This window comes from Strongylocentrotus purpuratus, unplaced genomic scaffold (assembly GCF_000002235.5).
Source record: "Strongylocentrotus purpuratus isolate Spur 01 unplaced genomic scaffold, Spur_5.0 spur5_scaffold_16, whole genome shotgun sequence".
Lineage (NCBI taxonomy): Eukaryota > Metazoa > Echinodermata > Echinoidea > Camarodonta > Strongylocentrotidae > Strongylocentrotus > Strongylocentrotus purpuratus.
The window spans coordinates 8017678-8041464 of NW_022145601.1; the positions used below are offsets into that span (position 1 = coordinate 8017678).

Consider the following 23787-nt stretch of genomic DNA (forward strand, 5'->3'; position numbering starts at 1 on the left):
CCTGTGGAATTGCGACTAAGCCTAAGGGTAAAGGCTATGTCGTGGCTCCTAAAGTTATGACTGTCTTGTCGTCGTATTCGAGGATTGGGCACTTGCTGTTCAGTCAAGGTCACAAAAATCATAACAAAGTCACAGACACTAGACAGTCACTATCATATCATGCACATGTTTGCTGAAGAGAGCGCACAGCCTAGCTTTATCATAATTCATATAATAAAGAAAGTCATTCTGCACATGTTGGCTAAATTCAAAGGTACTATGTCCCTTTTGCAGCAAACCTCAAATTTTGTGGAACTTTGCAGGAATTATGAATAGTCTATGTCTGTAGACTATGTCCTAGACTATCTGTGAAATTTAAACGTTAGCAGTGTCCTCATATTCAAATTATGCAAGAAAACCCGTTTACTTGCTAGACTTCACTGTCAGACACTATGGAGTGACTGACTGGCTTTTTTTCTTCTTTGGTAATAACATACATGAAAAGACTTGTAAAGGGTACATGAGCATTTGTCTACATCAATAACCCACTTCTTGTGATGGCCAAGATTAAACCGATTGAATCTTTGCGCAGCATAAAACGTATGACCATTCGGTACAATTGTCTGAAAATCAAGACTATTACTTTTGGGCTCTATAGCCCTAAAGTCGATTTGAGAACTAATAGTCATTATTTTCCCACTTGAAGACATTTTCAAGCCCCACCTTTTTTAGGGAAGTTCTAAATAGGCCTAGACTCTAGAATAGATCTAGTCTAGGTTCTAGATCTAGATTTCTTTCAACTGACAACTGCAGTTGGAATTTAGGGCCTGCAAATGGGACATACTTTAAGAGAGAGCACAGCCTAGCTTTCCTGACCCGCACCCCCTCCCCCCTCGCAACCCCGGCCCTAGCCCCTTTTCCACACCAAAAAAAAATCACACACAATTGGGCACGTTGGAGCTCTCTGGCCTTCTGTGCTGTAACGCCAGGGAGCTGCCGCCCGCTGCCGCCCCGACGCGTACGCCTTCGGCATAGGCGTCGGAGCTCCCTGGATCACCTGGGCTGGAGTAAGGCACGTATGGGACTGGGCATTTCAATCATTGGTTGAATCATGCATCGCTGTGAAGTTATACAACAGTTAAATTTCCACAATAACATTTTGAATAAATAGCACATATACTTACGCATTGGTTTACTCCAAAATCCTTCATTCAAAGAGAGGGAAAATGAACGAAATTATGAGCACTTTCATAAAAACCGCTAATGATCTAGCGATCGATATCATTTACGTTTAAAACCACTGAAATGGAGAAACTGCCAAGACCTAAGCGCGCTGGATCGGCAAAATTTGTTGAAGCTTGCGCATGCCGCCATCTTGCTTTCTTCTGGCAGTATTCTACATTTGCGCATCCCTTCGTTTTTGTGATTGAAAACACATTTAAAGGGAAAGTCCACCCCCAAAATAAGTTTGTTTCGATAGAGGCAGAATAATAAGAAAATCAGGTGAGTGAAAGTTTGAGCAAATTCTGGATGAAAATAAGAAAGTTATGAATTATTGAAGTTGTGATCAATCAAATACAAATCGGCAACTCTGTGACTTATTATACGAGCTCTCCTTCATTTGCTTTGTGCATAATATTCCATAAAATCATGTTTTCTTCGTTATTGATGACGGAATATATATTTCTTCCTTGCAGGGGGAGTATAGAAACATATTTGCAATTATTATATTTAGGGTGCATGTATGGTTGAAATTTTTCTTGAGGAAAAATGAAAATTTTAGATTTTTTTAGTACTGAGCAAATGGAAGTTGAGCTCGCATGATACGTCATAGAGTTGCCAATTTGTGTTTGATTGATCACAACTTAAAAAAATCCTAACTTCCTTATTTTTAATCGGAATTTGCTCAAACTTTCACTGACTTGTTTCTCTCATTTTTCTACTCCTATTAAAACTAACTTAATTCCAGGGTGGACTTTCCCTTTAATTTATTTTGTCTCTTTTAAAAAAAATCAAATCAACACTACAATCGCATCTTTACATTTATAGTTATGTTGTAGTTTTCAAGCACAGTAGAAGTATATATGTCAGCGCTTTTATACATGAATTAAACAAAATATCTTTTTCTTAATTAATTGTCTTTAATATCAATATTTAATAGAGTTGTTTGGGGTTTGCTTTATTATCATTATTATTAGTAGCCTAGCAGTAGTATTAGTAGTAGTAGTAGTGTTAGTAGTATTTGTATTACTATTACTGCACTCTGTTGTCAATTATTATCATTATCATCAATTACATTGTAACACTGATGATGATAATTGTTGTTATTTGAGTCATTCCGCTTCATAAAAAAGGTGATAAATCTAATCCAGACAATTATTATAGGCCTAGATCCTTGCTCCTTTGTATTTCTAAAGTACTAGAACGTATAATGCTAATCCAATTAGTTAGCCATCTTCATGCAAATAATATACTGGATTCTGTTCAGTCTGGTTTTATAGGGCTCGCCATTCAATTGTCACTACTTTAGTTAAAGTTACGGATGATTGGTTAATGGCAATGGATGAAGGCAGGTACACGGGGGTAGTCTTCGCAGACATACAGAAGGCGTTTGATACGGTTGATCATCAGGTGCTCTTAAATAAACTGTATTATATCGGTTTAGATGAAATGTCGTTAAAATGGTTTGAGAGCTATCTGTCTGAGAGAAGAATAGTTACGCAGATGATACCGTAATTTACTTTTCGCATACATGTCCCACTGTTGTTGAATCTGTCTGATAATCTGTCTGATAAATGGATGTCTCGCAATAAGTTATTAATTAATTATACAAAAACTGTTACCATGCTCATTGGCACCCGTCATATGTTATCAAAGTGTAATGTACTTAACGTGAACATAAGAGATACACTTGTTCAGGTTGACAGTATACAAAATACCTCGGTATTAATATAGACAATGAATTGAAATGGGATGCTCATATAAACATAATGTGTCAGAAAATTAGTAAACTTATTGGCTTCCTTGGTAGATTAATACACTTTATAAATGAATCTGATTTGAATCTAATTTACAAATCCATAATTATTCCACATTTCGACTATGGAGACATGCTTTGGCAGTCCGCAACTAAATCCTCCCTTTCACTTTTACAAAAGCTTCAAAACAGGGCGGGCCGTGTGATAATGAAATCCTTATTCTCATACATCCAATCAACATGTTCATAATACTCTAAATTGGGACTTTCTAGACTGCCGTTACAAAATGTACTGTACTATGATTTTTAAGATATTAAATAATTACACTCGGTGTTATGATTATGTCAAATAATATCAAATATCGCATGTATTCATTTCGCTCATCCCGAAATCTAGATCTCCCTAAACCGAATTCAAATAATTGCAAAAGAACACATAGGGGGGCGACACAATATAATAAACCAATTACCAAAATACATCCGAAATGTAACTACATTAAGATCTTTCCATACCCTAATAACTGAATTTTTTTCTTAACACACTTTCTTAAACTCAAATGATTTTTGCATAACCTTGTATGTGTGTGTGCATGAGTTAGTTCGAAGTTTACAAGGAAAAGATAAAAATCTACAAACTCCACGATTGCTAGGTCTTATGTGTAAGAAGAAATAAACGTTTTTAAGTATCTTTTGACATTGGAATGGGCTTATTGTGATTTTTCTTTCCTCAAATTTGATAAAATATTGCTTATAAAGCCGATATTTATTACCTCCACAGTTTCATGGTGTTTTGCCTACCTCCCCGATTGATGGCGTTTACATGTATGCGTGTGCACGTGTGTGTGTGCGTGTGTATATGTGTGTGCGTGCGTGTGCTTGTGTGTGTGGGTGTACGCGTATGATATTATTTTTGAATTTGTTGTTACTTTGGTATTTAAAAAAACGTGTATTTATGTTTTGTGTCTATTCTACTTTATGTAGCTTTTATGTTAATATTTTTTATCTGATTTCGGAAATAAAAACAACAACAACAACAACAATTATTATTGTTATTACCATTATTTTTACTATCATTATCATTATTATTATAATTACATTTTGTCTCCCGGTGAAGAAAGATTCATTGGGAGACTAACTTTACACACAGTTTTTAGGTTTAAAGTTGTTCTTCACTCTTGAAAGTGAAACCTTTAACATTTTTTCATAATATATGCCATTATACCTCTTGTCAACATCTTTAGTGGAAGAGTGATTTAGTGGAAATTCTGTGCATTTTTTCAAAAGAGTCATAAAGTTAGGGATCCCTTCCTTTTGAAGTTGAAACCACTCGAAAGTATAGTGGCTGAATTAACACTTTGCCTGTAGGAACCGGATGGATCCTTTATTCATCCTATGGGAATAATTGTATGGGTATATAAGGCAAGTGCAATCCATTTTATTTTTTGGTGGAACAGGTTACTCCAAGCATAGTCCGTGCAACAACATTCAACAACAAAAAACCTCTAACCCTCAATTAAGCTCCTCAACAACCCCCCCCCCCCCCCCACAACAACAAAAATTCAACCCAAATAAACAACTATACTGTACCAAAAGAAAGCAGAAAAATCAGAGAAGCAAATTGATGAAAGTTTCAATTGAATCTGACTAAATGTAAGAAATTTATACATTTTTAAAAAGTTGTAATCACTATCGTCACTTCAAATTTGCTGAAGCGGTAATGTCAATCTGTTCCAACATATAAAATGACTAACATTTAAATTTTTCTAACAATCATGGCTTAGGAGGGTCTATTCTGTTTAGAGGACCTACAATAATATTTTGAGTAGTGCCCCAATGGAGAAGGAACTAATACGAGAAAAACAGAAATTAGTGATATGTTTTGTGGTTGCCCAACAAAGCAGTAGTCGACATATTGGGCTGCACTACAACATGAAGGTACTGCAACCCTTCCAGATCTATGAAGCTCGGTGGGCGTGATCGTCATACACAATACAATCAATAGATGGCGCTAGACTTGTCAAAGATGCAAAGTTGCCAAAGTCAGAGGGCATATTCCTTGAGAGCACTAATGAAAAACTGGATGGAAATTATATATAACAGATTAAGAAATTAAAAGGATCAAGTAGTCCATGCAAAAAGCGCATCATTAAACAAGGGGAAAATACATACAATAACAATTGCAAAATTGTAAGACTGTAAGTTGTTATTGACTCTATCGACCCCCTCTTGGGGTACTAGACTACGAGAGTACAAACATAATTTATTTACAACATATAGTATCAATATATTGTATATGACAACGATAAACATGTGATTATACGATCAATGAAAAACACATGATAATCTGAACAAAGATAAATAATAGAAATCTATCTAGAAATTCTATTCCGAGGCGCATTTATTATTACCCCGGCTTTAGCCTTTAGCTGCATTTCCAGCGCTCTAGCATTTCCAGGAATTAATTCCTTCGATCCAGGTACCCAATCTACCACACCTGGGTCGAGTGAGGCAAATGATGATTAATACCTTGCCAAAGGACATTAGTGCCGTGTCGGGGATGGAACCACGACCTTTGAATTTCAAGTTAAGTGCTTAAACCACTTGACTACGACACTTCATACACATGTGATAAATGAACAATAATAAACATGTGATAATATGAACAATCATAAACATTATTATGAATAATGATAAACATGAAAAAATATGAACAACAACAAATATTTACAAATTGATCAAGGCGAAACGGGCAATTCACCCTCCTACCGCTATACGAGTATGCCTAACAGCATTGCTCACATGTGACATATCATTTACAGTATTACCATCTTTCTTGGGTCTTTAGAAAAATGTGACATAATTATTCTAACAAATTTGGCTAATTTCTTTAGCTGGCAGGCATGAGCTGTATAAACCTTATCCATGTGCAACGCACTTGGCTTTGAGCTACTACCCTACCAGTTATTTGGTACATATACATTTTTCTCTCATTTTGAAAGAATGGACAAACAAAAAATATAATGAAATTCAAAACCAATATCTGTTGATGTATACGAAATGGGCATTGCAAATCATGTACATCAAATCTGCCTTTAACTGGTTATGTTGTCCTACATCTACAAGTCCAAGTACAAGTCCACTTAACAACAAAACAAGTTTGAGCAAAATCAGATAACTAATAAGAAAGTTATGAATTTTTGAAAAAGTATGTAAAACTATGGAACAATGAAAATAACTACAAAAATTGTCAATTTGGTTATCAGTTTGTGACGTCATGTTTACATAAATTATCATCTTCATTCAATTTCAAATGATTTTATTTCTCATGCAAAACATAATACAATGAATAAGTATATTACAAAAAAATATATGTAATGTAAATATAATAGAAATGGCACGAGAAAAGAGGAACTAACCAGAAGCAGGCGCGTGGCCAGGGGGCGATGGGGGCGGTCGCCCCCCCCCAAAAAAAAAACGCCGCCAAAAAAAAGAGAAAGAAAAAAGGAAGGGGGACGTAGGAATAAAAAGGATTAAGAGTCAAGAACGGTACAACATATCGTCTTCGATCTTTATCTAATAATTTAATGAAAAGTCAAAGCTTCCACGCCTAGCTCGGGAGGGGGGCGGGTTATTGAATTCAGATAAGGATTAAGAGTCGAGAACGGTACAACGAATCGTCTTCTTTCTCTAATTATTTAATGAAACTTTAAAGCTTTCGCGCTTCGCGCGGGAGGGGGAAAACTGAATTCAGACAAGGATTAAGAGTCGAGAATGTAACAACGAATCGTCTTCTTTCTTTAATAATTTAATAAAACGTCAAAGTTTCCGCGCTATGCGCGGAAGAAGGGGAACTTGATTCTAACAGGATTAAGAGTCGAGAACGGTACAACGAATCGTCTTCTTTCTCTAATAATTTAATGAAACGTCAACAGAAATTGAATTTAGACGAGGATTAAGAGTCCAGAATGGTACAACGAATCGTCTTCTTTCTTTAATAATTTAATGAAACGTCAAAGCTTCCGCGCTTCGCGCGGAAATTCCTCCTTGCACCCACCCCCAGTGCTCACTACCGCCCCCCTGAAATAAAATCATGGCTACGCGCTTGACCAGAGGTAGAGCTTGTTGAAGTGTTAATTCCCCAGATGCTGATTTGAACAAATACATGTAGAAAAACATGTCAATCTCTTCTCTTGTTTCTCTTCTTTTCTTTGATCATATCCTTGATTATTTATTGTGAATCGCAATTTATATGTATATGTTATGCTTTTGAATGTATCTTTTGTAAATTCAATTTGTTTCAGCCTCTGGCTGCTATTTGAATGTTTTTTAATCAATAAACCATATCAAATCAAATCAAATCAAATGTAGCTAAGAAATTATGATTGAATGCAAATGATTATCCCTATTTAAATTTAACGGTCGACGTTCGTAATTTTCGTCCTGGGCATTGGATTAGGGTAAGAGACTTTCCCCCCACTTTTCAGGTACCCCAACAAGCTCCTTTGTACAACGGTGCCCCCTTTTTCTTTAATAACTGTCCCTTTCCTCTTTTTTCATCTCTGATGAGTACGCCTTTTCAGGTCCGAGAAATTCCACTTTTCACCTTTGATATTTTGACGCTTTTTTTAAAAATTTGACTCGTGCCCCTTTTCCTTTTTAATAAGAACCCCTTACCTTTCTCTAAAATACCACATTTCACCTCTGATAAGTGCCCCTTTTATTTAGCCACGTGCCCCTTTTCCTTTCTAATAAGTACCATATTTCATTTGGATAAGTGCCCCCTTTCCTTTTGTTTTAAATGAGCCTCTTCCACTTTTCTGAATGCCCCTTTTAACATATGATAAATGCCCCTATTAAAATCTGATAGGTGCCCATTTCAATCAACAGGTTCCTCATTTCCATTCTCACAAGTGCCTTTTTCATCTCTGTTTAGAATCCATCTTCAGGTGAATATTACGCAAAAATTGAATCAATCTGATATTTTGCTAAAAATAAAAACTTGGAAACATATATATAGGGGCGGATCCAGCAGGGGAGGGGGCCCAATTCATGAGAAATGTTTAGCGGCGAAACAACCGGCCGAAAATTCGCTCAGTGGGGGGGGGGGGGGGGGGGGGGGGGGGGGGGGGGGGGGGGGGGGGGGGGGGGGGGGGGGGGGGGGGGGGGGGGGGGTTATAGTGAGCACTATTTTTTTTCTTTTTTTGCTCCCGAAAATTTGAAAACCCTCGCAAAAGACGATGTCATTTAAGACACATTTTGTGCAAGGGTTTAAAAAAGAATGTGTTTGAAGTCGAAAATTAATGAAAGAATACGAAATTTGGGTTTTCTGCGTACAACAGAAAAACCTAAACTATGTATTCTTTTATCATTATGTCTTGAAACAATTTTTTTTTTGTTGGGGGGGGGGGGCGGGGGGATCTTTGCAGAAGTGTCTTAAATGACATTATGATACAATTTAAGTGTAATTCTTCCATCAAATTTTTGGTGAATTCGGGGCTCCCAACACTTTGGAGGGATTTTAAGCTTTCTACAGAAGATAGCCGTGTCCATTCAATAACTTTCTGTGCGATTTTTTAGCTTGCGGCCAGCAGCCCCCGAAGAAACGATATCTGCCACACCGGATAAGGGTCACGTGACACAACATTAGCATAATACTGCTGTAGCCATCTTGAATGTTGGTGATATCTACGCTGCAAATCTTAGCTCTTGACCTGTTGTTTTTGCGGTTTCTGAGGCCGTCGCTAACACTCTTCGGTATTCAAACGTGAGTTATGTTAGACAGAAAAATCTGTTTGCAAATCATGCTATTTATACAATGCTTAATTATGTAAATCATGATGAATTTAGCTTCGGAATGAGGAAAACAACCGGGTACCGAGCGCACAGCAACACATGCACACATGTAAATTTACTTGATATGTAGCGCATTGCCTCGCACACGCAAAGTGACTGTAGTCGGGGGTTTGGCCTTTTGGTCGATTCAATGCATGCTCTACTGTTCCGAGCAGAGGCCGTGTCTCCGTACAGCGCGCAGCGTAAACGAGTGTCACGACGGAACCGGTAGAGATTTGTAGCTTCAATTAGAATTTTAATACCAGTTGAGTACGTTTTCCAGAAAACACTTCAGTAAATATGAATTGATTTGATCATAACAGATTTAGTCTTCGTTTTGTTTTGCAATCATACTGTTTCTGGAGAGTTTCAGTCTCTCACTGTTTTAGAATGCTTTTTTGATCAAATAAATATTGAAACAAGTTCAGACTTTTTTCAAAGAGAGAGAGATTTGCTGAACGAAACTTACGAGTTTGGGTGTGTGAATGGTGATGTGTGCATATTTCATACATAGTAACTTTTCAAAGATGGTCAATAATAATATTTAGAGACAAATAATAAAGGTAAAGACAAAAGACCTAATAAAACGGAAACAAACGGGTTGGAAATCTTCATTTCTTGAAAAAATGCCATCAATTCATTGTGTGGCTGGCAGAGGGGCGTAATTGTGTTGCAGCGTTCTGCTAAACGTAGATGGAGTCTGGCTCACTCGGACCTGTTGCAGATACGTGCCTAGTTGTCCCTGCATAATTGAAGTTTTGGTGAAATTTTTGAGGGTTAGGATAGAGTTGAGCATCAGGGTTAGGGTTAAAGTTAGGGTATGCTGGGACAACTCAGGCCCCGTATTTGCATTAGGGCAAAGTTGTCCCGAGTCAAAGTTAGCCCGGATCTGTGGTAGACAAGTACCTACATGTACTATTGTATTAAAGCCTTTAAGCAGAACTGCTAGCAGTGTGAGAAGCACTTATCTGATTGTGGGAGCTCTTTTTTTAGGATTTGGTGTATGAATAAGTGTGATTACATGTAAGTCACGATTGATGTTTAAGAATTTTTTTTGTTACCTGTGGCAGTGCTAAATTGCTCACCTCTCCTGTGTATTTTTATATGCTTATTTGATTTGAAACTACTCAAGTTGGGTAGTTATAGACTATTTAGATCTATAAACAATTTATTGTCTTTATTAATCTAGTTTAAGGAGAGAATTGCTGTCATGTTTAAAAAATGGTTTGACATGTATACAGTATAGGAGTGAGCTATGAGAAATATGGTTTATGGCATGTGCACGGTGGCCATGTTGTGAGGCTCTGGTTTTATGACCTATTATCAGTTCTGAGTTTCAATACGACATCAAATTTTTGAGAACGTTGTATCTCGGGGTCGTGAGTTGTCTTTTCCGGCTATGCCAATTTGCAATTCTAAACTTTAACTTACATTTACTTACATTTTTTAATGATAAATTGACCAGAGTTTCATAGAAGAGAAATTATTATGGATAACAATATTTCTAAAAGATTACAAATATATGCAATTTGAACATCAATCATACAATATTTTTGGTCGGAGTAGGGGTAGATGGACTAAGATGGTGCTTTTCAATCTTTCTCTAAGTGTCTTATTAGAAATCAACTTCCTGATTGACAAAATGTGTATAATGGATAAGATGTTAATGATTTCAACAAGAAAATTGTTTAGAGCGAGTGTTGAAGTGGAAACAAAGGAAGTGAAACTTTGTCAGTGAAGAAAAAGTGGTCTTAAAGCCTATCTGCACTAGCTTGGCCAGGAGGGATTAGAACTCCCTCATCAAATCGACTCTCAATTAACATAAGAAAAAGGGGACCATGAGGGGCCAATGATCACTGATTAAGCATTGTTTGTTATATAGAGGGCGCAAGGAGCTATAAGTAGTTCAGTGGGATTTTAAGGGGGAAATCCACCCTGATATTAAGCTAGTTGTAGAAGCAGAAAAATTAGAGAAATAGAAAAGGAAGCAGTTTGAACAAAATCTGATAAAACAGAAGAAAGTTTTGGGGTTTTAAAGTTGAAAACTTTCTTTGTAATGTATCTTTCAGGGGCTTGTCCCATTCGCTCTAGACACCTTCAAAAAAGAAATCGGAAATGTCCATTTTCTGTAAAGAAAATATTTAATCATACAGTACATGTACATGCTGCTTGCACCTTAGATATGATCATTACACAAATGCTTTTACACAACCCTTGCATCAAACAAATCTATTCGTTCATCAACATTTAAGAAAATAGAAATTTATGATTTTTCTGCACAGATCAATGGGAGAGGACCTTGCAAGATACATCATGGCATTGCCAGTTTACTTATGATTTACTACCTAGCTTCAAAAATTAATAACTTTCTTATTTTTTATGGGATTTTGCTCAAAATTTCTCCGATCTATTGTTCTCACTTTCCTGTTTTTAGTAAATACCAACTTGATATCAGGGTGGACTTCCTCAATGATTTTGGGAAGGAGGTTGTAAATGTGATCCAAAATTCCAAATAGGCTGATTCCCAGATGCCATTGACAATACATGAACCCTAACATTATTTTAGACAAACAAGAATCCTGCTTAGAACTGTAGCTTGGGTCAGCACTAAACATCTTCAGAAATAATTTTCTTCAGCATTGTAAATTTTGTACAGTCCTCCACCAAATGAGGAATTTAGCAGTCTGAGCATGTATCGTCTGTTTGGAGAGAGCAATAACTTGTGTAATTCAAAAGAGAATTAATACCTTTCTGGCGCTGAAGAGAGCAATAACTTGTGTAATTCAAAAGAGAATTAATACCTTTCTGGCGCTAAAGAGAGCAATAACTTGTGTAATTTAAAAGAGAATTAATACCTTTCTGGCGCTGAAGAGAGCAATAACTTGTGTAATTTAAAAGAGAATTAAATACCTTTCTGGCGCTGAACAGACATATAGGTTGATACAAACAATTTGTCAACCCAAGTAATAAATTTGGTGCAATTTAAGTTACAGTCACCCAACATATAATTGAATGTAATCACTCTTTCTTTATGTCAACCCTACAGACGATAGAGACTCCATACACAAAAATGTCTGAAATGCTGAACTTTGGACCGGAGTGGCTACGGGCCCTCTCTGGCGGGACAGGGATAACGTCCCCGCCCCCGTCTCCACAGTTCAAGCTGGCGGAGCATCGGTACGGTCGAGAAGAGATGTTAGCGCTGTTCCGGAAAACAGACAAGGCTCCCCCGGAGCTGGAAGAATTCTCTTCCATCTTGCAGAAGGAATGTCGAACACCGATGACGCTAACACCGCTAACAGAAGATGAACAGGTATTGTAGCTGGGGCTAAAAATTAAATTAAATTATTATTTGCTTAGTATTTAAATGAACCTTGTAATAAACAAGTTATCCAATATAGTATAATAATAATAATAGTAATAATATTGGATATTTATATAGCGCAAAATCCACCCTGCAAGGTGCTCAAAGCGCTCCAATATTTACCCAAGCTCTGCTAGGCTACCGATTTCGGTGCTCACAGCATTCAAGGAATTCCTTCCTACCGGTCCCATTTACTTCACCTGGGTGGAGTGTGGCAAATGTAGATCAATGTCTTGCCACCAAATGCCAGATTGGTAGGTTTATGTTGAACATTTATAGAGGTTTCCTGGTCTAGTGGATACGTCGCCAGACTGTGGATCACATGGTTTGTGGTTCTTGGGCAAGACATTAATCCACGTGGGTGTAGTAAATGGGTACCTGGTAAGAATTTATTCCTTGAATGCTTTTAGCACCTTAAGGGAAGATGGGCTAAAGCCAGAGTAATACTACTACTTTGTAAGCGCCTTGAGCATCCCCTGGGATGGATACATACATGTACAATATCAACATGGCTATTATTATTATTACATGCATCTTATTATGAAAATTGAAAGTAAATGGAATAAGGAGGTTCAATGGAAAATACTTGTTCAAATGCATTAGCCCCATAATGTTTTTTGTTAGATTATTGTGTCCCTCTAACTTTCAAAACCTATTGTAAAGCCCTGATACTGACATTGTAATCTAGATATGCAAAAAATGTTGGCACTTTATCTGTAGTTCTTACACTGCTGAAAGGTGTTTAAACTGCCTACATTTTTATGTTTTGTATTTTTAGACGTAGATTGCGCCACTAAACCTTATCCATCCTCCATTACCTATTGTACATGTTTTTTTCTCTTTCTTGTGCTTTGCAGCGCTACTTATCTCAGTGTGTGAACAGTACAGTGGTGATGAGACTGAGGGGCAGGGGAGGCGGTCCCCCTCTTGCTGCCAGGGGGAGGGGCACTGTCAGAGGAAGAGGTGAGTTCAGATCTCTTACATTCAATGTAGAAGAGAATAGACCAGGGGGGGGGGGGTTCACAAAGACTAAGATCAATTTTAAAGGTAAAGCCCAGTTTTGGAAACACCCCCTTCTCAAAAAATGAAATGGAAGCTCTTATTACCAATCAGGTGAAAGAATATGTTTTGACTATTACGTGATGATACAAATTTTGCTGAGAAACCGCCTACTAATTGAAATATTTGGTAAATTATTATATCTCTTTGGACCTGATAGATATCGTGCACGTGTCGCATAGTCCCATATACATCTTTTTGTGTACAGTGCTTGTAACTTTACCAAGACTGGGCCAAATTTCTTATCATTTTGATGATTCCAGAACCTTGAAGTACACACCAATACTTATATGCTAGATGATCAATCTTTTCTGACCGATTCCACAATGTTTCTTTCACAATGCAATCGCATGACCATAACTGGTCTTTATCTTTAATTTGAACTTAACTATGGCAGACCGGCCGTTCATGCCACTGTTTGCTCTCACCATTTACTGGCATTGGTCTCTCAAGGAACGTACAACTCATGGTCACGAATCTACAGAATTTACAGAGGCCAGAGGCATTATGTTTTCTGGTTGATTGCTGTTCTATTTCTGTTGTATAAATACTGTCCTTGACGGTTGGTTCGCAACAGTGGCATGTTGCACAATTATTTTCTGGTTTGGCAGTACATGTGTCATGATGCGAGTGTCATGAATAACCGGTGTGTTGATTTACAGGTCGAGGTCGCGGTGACTTCCAGCGAGGAGTAACAGGCTTTGAAGACGATGGGTTGAGTTATCCCGGCCCTGGCAGGAGAGAGTTCACAAGAACTGTTAGCTGGGATGAGAGGTAAGCATCTAGTAGCTTGGAATGGCATATCCATGGCCCATGTACAGTCAAACCTGTCTACAGCTACCGCCCATGGGAAAAAAAAATGGTCTTTGTAGACAGGGAAACAAGGAATCAAGGGAAACAAAAAAAGTGATTGTTGTAGACTGGTGGTCTTTGTAGACAGGTTGTCACTAAAGCAGGTTTGACTGTAGTAGCCTGGTGTGGCATATCCATGGTCCATGTAGTTGGTCACTTCAATCAAAGTCCTGGATATTACTTCACAAAACTGTCCTAAGTACAAGTTTGCCAACATCCTATTGATACGTATTACAATTAACACATGTTTTAATAGAACGTCAGGGAACTTGTACTTATTTTGGTTTCTTGAAACGAGGCCCACTTATTTTAGAGTACCCGAGTAGAAGGGAGGGGCAGGCAAACAGATAATGCGGCACACATCATTCAAGCAATACAACTTTGAACTTTCATTTGGGTTTGGGTATGGAACAAAGAAATAATGGGGATCCTACATTTGCTCCTAGTACAATCATTCCAGGCTTTTCAATGGCTTTTTTCAGTATCCATGCAGAGGGAATGGTTACCAAAAATAAGACCCTGTGTCTTCAATCTCGAGATCATGTGGAATAATCTCTTGAATACCTTTATAATGTACCAAAAGTCTTCCAGTTTTTAAACGAACATATAAAAATCATCTTTTAAATTTATGTTATTTGCCTTCTCCCTTCCTCTCCCATTCCTTTTACCCGTCCGTTTTGTTTTGTTATTGTCGTTGCTGTTGTTGTATTGTTAGTTACTTAGTTAATATTTGGTTAGATTTGATTTGCATGTATATACTTAAGGGATTGACCATAGACAGGCCTGTAGGCCTATTGTCGATCCCTGTTATGTTATATTTATGGTGTATTCTTGTTTGTCGTTTGATTGTTTTGTATTTTTATCAGATATTGTGGAAATAACCTTGAATTGAATTGAATTGAGTGTGAAAAAATGTAAAGAAATTCTGCCTCATCGTTTTTTTTTTTATAGCCCTGGTGAGGGAAGAGTCATACGGACTGAGACTCCTCGCAGCAACTTTGAGGACCCTGGTCCCCCTTCCCCCAGGAAAGTCATCGACCGTGATAGGGGCAGTTCTAGCGAAAACTGGCGCTCCCCTAGGGCACCTGACAAACCATCGACATCACCCGGAAAAGAGGAGGAAGATGAAGGGTGGCGTCTAGGCCAGGGCCAGCCCGTTTCTAAGCAACCGCCGCTTCGGTCATTGTCTACACACGATGAGAATTGGAGGATGTCAACAGGTGAGCTTTGGTTTATCTGGAACTCTTTTGAAAAATAATCTAAACATTTGTCTGAAATTATGTTTAAGAATTAGCTGATAATGTTTTTTATGGATTATCAAAAAATGCATTAAAAGTATATATGAAAGTTTAGAAAAGATCATTAGAATTTTTTTTAAATCATCTGAAAATCTAGTAAAATTTACCTGTAACTCTGTTTAAAAAATACCTGTAAATTTTGTTTTAAATACTTGAAACTCTTGCCGAAAGTCATATGAAAGCCTTTAATAATTTTTCAGAAAATCTACCAGTAATCGTGTAAGAATCTAAGAAAATATCTGGAAATTAAAGATTGTTGTAGGATTTGAAATACAGAGTAGCAAATGACTTGATGTGAGTACTAGACGTTATGATTCTATCAGGTTCAGCACTGCTCAGAAAGACTTCAGACAATAACTTTTAAGGGATACAGTAACTTTGTCTCAGATTCTGAAACAAAATCCTGGATTTAGCTCATGCTGCAATCATAATTATAAACCTTTAGGTCAGTCAGGAACCCCATGACTTTTACTAGCCGATAGCCTGTCTGATTATGAAAATATTTATGATTGGAAATCGAACCAAATTTTGCGTTTTCCTAACAGTCTATTGGGGAAAACGAGTATGGTAAAACCGGTCACTCAAAGAGTTTCCTTTTTTGAGGCATTCTTGATCATTTTGAAGCGTGATTTTTTTGAGGGCTTCAATATTACACCATATAATAATTAATTATAATTACAGTGCTTATATAGACACTGATAACACATAAGGCTGTGCTTCTCAGATTTAACATTGTTAAACGATGCCTTTAAAGACTGCTATTAAGAAATAAGGTTTCTATAATGGGCACATATAGTGCAAGTCACAACACATCTGATATCCGTTTCTTTGTAGAGCATTCATTACCAATGTCAACAACACACCAGTTTAGTATGGATGCTGAAATTATGTAAAAGAATCTCTGCTCATCAAATTGTTTGACATGTGCACCTACTTCTGCCCACTTTGTAGACAGTAATGTATTTACTCAAAAGCAAAAAGAAATATAGAGATTGTTCTGGTGAAGTAAAATTAATGATCTACTATTTATGCCAAATTGTGTGTTTTTATCGCTAAATGACATTTTTGTTGCTTTGCAGGTCAACCCCGCTCCAACTGGCACACCCCTAGAGAAAGAGGGCAGTCTTTCAATGATGGCGATCTCCGTGAACGCGATCAATTTGAGCAAGTAAGCGGCGGTTCTCGAGAAGGCGGTACTCGAGAAGGTGGTACTCGAGAACGGCGTTATAGCGGCCGTGGTGGAGGCGGGCATGGTCGTGGTGGTGGTTGGAATGAGGAGTTACCTGAATGGTCATTAGATGACACCTTCAAAATGAGTGACGGTCCTGGAACATTCGATGCAACTGGAGCTTTCTTCTCGGGCAAGGTAACAGTATAATAATAATAATAGGCATTTCTATAGCGCCGTCTATCTAGAAATTCTATTCCGAGGCGCATTTATTATTTTCCCGGCTATAGCCTAGATGCCATTACAGCGCTCCAGCATTTCAAGGAGTTAATTCCTGCCAGGTACCCATTTACCTCACCTAGGTCGAGTGTATGACCTGCAGCCCTCGATAAAACTATTAGACAAAGCTCATTTTAGAGATGAATTTTGGATATGAAACCAATAAAAATATATTTCCCTTCACTCTCTTGAAAAAAAGAAAATAGGATGATATTTTATTTAATTCTTGCTACAAAAGTAGCATTGTCACTAACCTTTCATGGTCTGTCAAATTTGTTCCCAGCTGTATTTAAATATATTTGGAATTGTGATAGAAATTCAGATTTTTCCACTTATCAGCTGAATTCTGATGGATTTGAACTCTAAAATTTTGTTATCAAAGACAAATTATGGACATGTGAAAAAATAAGGTTATTTCATTTTGTTTCAAGGAAAATAATTTGTTTTCAAAGATAAATGTTAGAAATTTTTGTTTCTCCTTGGGATATACATTACCCTGGGCCCCGTCTTACAAAGAGTTGCGATTGATCCAAATTAATCGCAACTCCTCCCATCAATCGCAAGTTTGCAGTCTCTTATCTCTTATGTACATAGTTGAGATTGATATCAACTCTTTGTAAGACGGGGCCCTGGTCCTAAACTTTGTCTTGGAGATTTTTCGAATGACTATTTTTAATGTTTAATTTTATTGTAAGTCCCTCGCTATTGGTTTTAATATCAAGATGTCCTTGTCATGTCATAGTGGGTAATCAGGTGTGATTGATAAAGAAAAGAAATCCTTTGTGTACTTCAAATGTTTTCGCAGATAACTGATTGATTGCATTCATGTTTCAGGACGACGAGCTTCTAGAACCACTAGAGGGCGACGGAGCACTGGAGGGCGGGGACCATCGACATGAAAACAATGAAACTGATCAACCAAATGATAAAAAGCAATTCAGAGAAAGAGACTCTGACGAGCGCAAACCTTCTTCCAAACACACAAGTGCCGATCATGTTAATAGTGAGATGTATAGTTTAGACTCTCGCGACTTGGCGGAGAAATTAGATAAATTACGCAACTTCAACAGTACTTCCACAACTGCTGCAAAAGAGGACACATTGCAGACCAGTGTACTAAGCAATGCCAAAGGTGCAAACTTTGCAGGAACCAAATCAAAAAGCAATATTAGTAATCAGGTGTTAGCCTCCTCTGGTGGCTCCGATGGCAAACTAGACAAACTTGCGGGGCAGGGGGTGGAGATGCTCCCGGGGGTTGTGATCGGAGGAGCGCCTGGGGAAGGGGGCGACGAGGGTGTGATGAAGAAAGTGGACTCTAGGAAGAGCATTGAGGAGATTGTTGCCAGTAGTGTTGCCTCTGCTGTTGCGACGACCAGTGGGTTGGGTTCGAAAGTGGAGCCTCCGTCACCTACAGCCACAGGAGCAGCTGCACAAGGTGTAGCGGCCGCCGCTGCTGCTGCTGCTGCTGCCGCGGCGGCTGCAGCAGCCAAGGAGGAGGAGGATGAGGAAGATCAACTCAAACATCTTGAGAAAGCTGCTGAAAGCTTGATGGCTGAGCTTACAGAAGAGGTCTGTATTGGAACAGCATCCCTCTTTCCATAAGGGAAATTACCCGTCTTGCCACCTTCAAAAGATCCCTCAAAACTCACCTTTTTCCCCAATGATCTATGTGATATACTTCCAGTACTGTACATTTTTGTCCTCTTCTCATATATTTGTATTTGTAAGCACTATGGTACTTATTGTTTTTAGCGTTCCTAAATATTCAATATTATTATTATCACTATTTATGATTGATGTTCAGTATAAACCATTATTTTCTCAAATTTGCTAATTTAACAACATGTGACAATGAGCTGGTAGTGCATGTGCCAAGGGTAATCGTGAAAAATCCCCAAGAAGACTTCTCAGAACCTGCCATAAGCGAAAATCTCTGTACGCAACACTATTGGCTTATGCCATATCCTTCCATCAGTGTTGAATTGTCCAAAGGTACAATATAAACAACAAAGTTAAAAAAAATGCTACGTGCAATATTAATTTGTGAGTGCAGAGTCATAAAATAGAATTTACCAGAGAAGGACAAGTCTTCATCCCATTTTAATGTTGTGTGCGCAAGTAATCGTACACACCAAACAGATCATGCTATGAAGTAAAAGTTGTGTACCTAGTCTAACGGCTTTTGATACTGCTCAACCTTCAGGGGGGTGTTTCACAAAACTTGTCATCAGTGACAAATGACAGTTTTTGTTATAAGCTGCTGAAATCCTTGCTTCTGATTGGTTATCAGCAGATTTGTCACTGATTTTTGTCATCTGTCATTGAAAAGAGGCTTTGTGAAACGGGTCCCAGATCAGTAAGACCATGTACAGCAGCAATGTAAAGTGTATGCTTTGTTGTAGGATGATGACAAGCTTGGCAACGAGCTGACGATGGACGGGGGTCTGAAAGTGAACATCAACCCACCTCAGCTGCCACCCACTCATGAGCATGCACATAAATGGTTCTACAAGGACCCTCAGGGACAAGTGCAAGGTAACTACAGTCTTCTTCCAACCAGCTTTGTTATTTCAAAGTACAATCAAACCTGTCTATAGTGCATGCCCAAGGGAAACACAATAAGTGGTCTTTGTAGACGGGTGAATGAAATTTGCCCAATCTGGCTGAAAATCACATGCACTTTCCTAAGAAGTGGATATGTGGGACTACACATACATTTGGCATTAAATTGTAGTCCAAATACCTATGGTTTTTCACATCACATTTTGAACAAGAGGGTATTAGAAAGAGCATGCTCTTCAGGGGACTTATCCGCTTTCATGTTCTTCAAGACTGACATTACAAGAATGTTAAATCAAATTTTTAATTAACATTTCGATATTCAATTTTTAATCCGTCTTATTTTGTTATAGTAATTTTTTTTTTCTTTTCCCCTTTATCAATATTCTATGCATAGAATTTTTGATTATGTAGACCTACTGGGAGTAGCATGCGTGGGGCACATGCCTCTGGGCAACAGTGATGAACTTCACTTTTGTGCACCCTGACCCACTTGCTGCTCCCTTATCTCTTTGCATGTGTTTGTTCATTCTCATTATGTTCTTGTCTCTTGCCATGCTGTATTGTATTTGTGCTTTTTTTATGGTCGAATAAATGATAATAATAATAACAATAATAATAATAATTTGATTCATTTTCTTCTCATAATGAATGCCAGGCCCATTCACCTCATCTGAGATGGCGGAGTGGTTTAGCGCCGGCTACTTCACCATGACGCTGCAAGTCAAACGAGGCGCTGACGAAGAGTTTGAACCCCTGGGAATCCTCATCAAGAGATGGGGGCGTGTGCCATTCTTGCCGGCCCAAGAGCCTACACTTAACCATAGCTCGGTAAGTGAAATGTGTAGAAATCATTAGAATGCTTAACTCTTGATCGGCTAAGTCGACCAATGGAACAAACTGGGGGCGTTTCACAAAACTTGTCTTCAGTGACAAATGACAACTTGTGATATAAGCTACTGAAATCCTTGTTTCTGATTGCAGGCGCGGATCCAGGATTTCTTAGGGGAGGGGGCCCAACTTTTTTTTTTTTTTGCTCCCGAAAATTTGAAAATCTCGCCGGCCGAAAAGTCGCTCAGTGGGGGGGGGGGGGGGGGGGTGGTACAGAGCACCATTTTTTTTTTTTTTTTTTTTTTTTTTTTTTTTTTTTGCTCCCGAAAATTTGAAAAACGCGCCGGCCAAAAATTCGCTCAGTGGGGGGGGGGGGGGTAGTGAGCACTTTTTTTTTTTTGTCCTCAAAAAAATTTCAATTTGCACCCCCCCCCTTGAGCGCCAGGGGGGGGGCCCAACCCCCAAAAAAGGTAAAAATCACGTGATTTTACATGATTTTTTTCTCAAGGGGGGGGGCCCGGGCCCCCCGGGCCCCCCCCCCTGGATCCGCCACTGCCTGATTGGTTATCAGCAGATTTGTCACTGATTTTTGTTATTTGTCACTGAAAAAAGGCTTTGTGAAACGCCCCCCAGGACTTCCTCTGCCTCCGTTTGGTCACACCTACAGTGTAAGTAAAACTAGAAATCATTGGAATCCTTTTTGACTCTTTACATGTGTTGGTCAACCTTTGGAACAAACATGGAACTGCCATAGTCTTGACTTTTGTGATACATACAGTGTACATTTATATACTGTAAAGAATCAGGTAGTCCAAGTTTTTTGTTCTCACATTATCATCCATAACACTGCTGACAGATGCATCAAGACTGGCTGAAGACAGAAATACCTGGCATACCATCACCACAGAAGCTATCACGAGGCCCCTTGCCTGCGTGGACGGCATAAGTTATGTGGCATTCTATTATTGTAAATGACATGCTTCAATGTGATGTTCTCGTGTTTATTGCAGAAACCTTCAACTCCCACTGGTAACCCTACCATAGCACCCCCTTCTGCTGTGGCTCCTGGTGGACCTTCCGTCAGCCCGACCCCCAACGCGGCTGCCATCGCGGCTGCGGCTGCTGCAGCCAACACGGCCCCCTCGGCCAGCCCAGCCGCCGCCCAGCAGCAACAGTCAGCAACCCAACAACAGCTGGCTCAGCAGCAGCTCGCCACTCAGATGGCACAACTCTTCAGTCAGCATCAGATCATGCAGCAGCAGCAACAGCAACAGCTCATGCAACAACAACAGCAACAGCAACAAGTCTTCCAACAACTTTTGAATCAACAACAAGCTTTGATCAGGTCAGGCCTTGTATTCTTTGGCACTCTCTTTTGAGTAAAATCTAGCAATTCATTCTTTTCTTTTCCTCTGCATATATAGCCAGTGGGACAATTTGGATACCGGCACTATTTCATTGTAATCATACTAAGTTATAATGGCAATAAACGTGACTAATTGACCTTGAAATACCTTACTTATAAGGGAGTTTACAGATAGCACATGGTACAAATGACCCCAAATATCCACAGATCTTTTACACATGGAGAAGTTCCACTTTGAGCATCTTAGAATAATAACTGCCAAAGTCCTAGATGTGCTTCATGAATACCTTTTGTTTGACCTCTTGAAAAGAATACTTCCACCTGCGTATCATAGAATGTACCATTGGTGCATAAATGAATAATGTTACATAACTTTCATGAGCGCATGTCCAGTATTCATCTCTGTGGGTTTTACCATTTCGGTACAAATGACCTTTATCTGCCCATGCGTAGATTGTATCTGTAAACTCCCTTATTGACCTTGAAATAAAAATACCTTTTGTATGCATTTAAAAATGTAAGCAAGTTTCTTATTGATTATTGAACGATGAAGGATAAGAAACTTTAACAATTAGAAGAATCACTTTGAAACCAGTGTTTGGTAGCTCGTCCTGAAGACAAAGACTTCCATTAGCAACTGTAATTAAACCTCCCTGTCCTCCTCCCTCTGCTCTTTCCCATGCAGAGTCCAAGCCAGTCGTATCTACCAGGAGCTGATCCAGAGAGGCAAGACCCTGACGCTGGCCCAGCAGCAAGTCCTGCGGACCAACCTGGGCACCCTACAGCAGCAGCATCAGCTAGTCATGCAGTATCAGCAGCAGATGCAACGCCAGAGAGGCCTGTCCCTGCCGGCCGGAGTGTCCCTTGATCAGACCCCCACCAGCCTCTCAGCCACCAGTGTCGCAGGAGTTCTGCCACCGTCCGGATCGAGTGCTGCAGCTGCAGTCGCGGCGGCAGCAGCTGCAGCAGCCGCTGCCAAGGATAAAATCGAAGGACCTGAGATTGGTGTCTGGAACTCTGTCCCCACGAAAAGTAAAGCTTTCATACTCAAGCCTTGTCCAGTTCTGGGCCCCGTCTTACAAAGAGTTGATATCAATCGCAACTTATTTGCGATTGATATCAATCAAAACTATGTACATAAGAGATAGGAGACTGCAAACTTGCGATTGATTGGAGGACTTGCGATTGATTTGCATCAATCTTAAGTCTTTGTAAGACGGGGCCCTGTTGTAACCTATAAAACTTTAAGACGGACATGTGAATCATGATTTAATCATGTTTTGGTACTCTTCTCTTTCTTTATCATTTAACAATAAATTTGATAGAACTACAGTAAGTGATATGGAATGAAGACTTTGACACGTGGCTAAGTAGACTTTCATTTAGTTCAGCCGGGTTTGGTTTTTGTCTGCTGTCTATGACTATATATGACCATGGGCCTATGTATACACTAAAATGTATTAGATACAGGATTTCACAATAACTATCTTCACAGTGAGACTGCAGTGATTTTGTATTTGAATCTGTGAGAAAGGCCTCCTGTTGAATCTTTGAAACTATGGGGGTTCAGGGCCCGTTGCATAATACTTACCATTGATGGTAACTTTGCCATCAATGGCAACTACCATGGCAACAGGGCTCAACAGCCAATCAAAATCAAGGTTTCCATGGTAGTTACCATTGATGGTAACTTTGCCATCAATGGCAACTACCATGGTAACAGGGCTCAACAGCCAATCAAAATCAAGGTTACCATGGTAGTTACCATTGATGGCAAAGTTACCATCAATGGTAAGTTGTGTGCAATGGGGCCCAGAGTGAGAACTTGGCGGCGACCTATGTGTCTTAGCGCCTGTGAGCGTCAAATCCCAAATTTGATGTATTGATTTTTTCTTTGAAAGGAGCAGATTGGGACATTGGTGTGTGGGATCCAGCAATGGCCAGAGAAGTGATGGAAGAGGTATGTGATCTTTACATGTCTGCCTTATTCAATGCTTGCCTGACTGATTCTATAGGCCATTTTCTTGATGTAACCAAATGTATACACATGCATATGTGAAGCCCCTTGATAACTGAACATGAAATGTTTGATAAAAGGAGAAATAGATCATCATTTAATACAATTTTTCACACATACTTCGATATGACCATTTTACATCAATCCTCTGACAAAAAGGAGATATGAGAGGGGGAATTTTCGGTGATAATGTGAGCTTTGCATCG

The 23787-nt window shown here is 38.9% G+C and overlaps 1 protein-coding gene across 5 annotated transcripts in view; it reads left to right on the plus strand.

Annotated features, from left to right (window-relative positions):
- The first annotated feature begins 8586 nt into the window (after positions 1-8586).
- LOC100889908 (GRB10-interacting GYF protein 2) overlaps positions 8587-23787 on the plus strand; it is a 29289-nt gene continuing 14088 nt past the window's right edge. For 3 of the 5 annotated variants that reach the window (XM_030986689.1, XM_030986690.1, XM_030986693.1), the window contains exons 1-12: positions 8587-8720; positions 11835-12101; positions 13010-13115; positions 13874-13985; positions 15015-15283; positions 16441-16727; positions 17643-18377; positions 19211-19343; positions 20026-20198; positions 21209-21543; positions 22250-22596; positions 23466-23524. In XM_030986689.1, coding sequence (XP_030842549.1) covers positions 11859-12101; positions 13010-13115; positions 13874-13985; positions 15015-15283; positions 16441-16727; positions 17643-18377; positions 19211-19343; positions 20026-20198; positions 21209-21543; positions 22250-22596; positions 23466-23524 — 2799 coding nt within the window. In that variant the 5' untranslated portion in view covers positions 8587-8720; positions 11835-11858. The remainder of the gene's footprint in view (positions 8721-11834; positions 12102-13009; positions 13116-13873; positions 13986-15014; positions 15284-16440; positions 16728-17642; positions 18378-19210; positions 19344-20025; positions 20199-21208; positions 21544-22249; positions 22597-23465; positions 23525-23787) is intronic. The other 2 variants (XM_030986691.1, XM_030986692.1) reach the window with 2 other exon arrangements.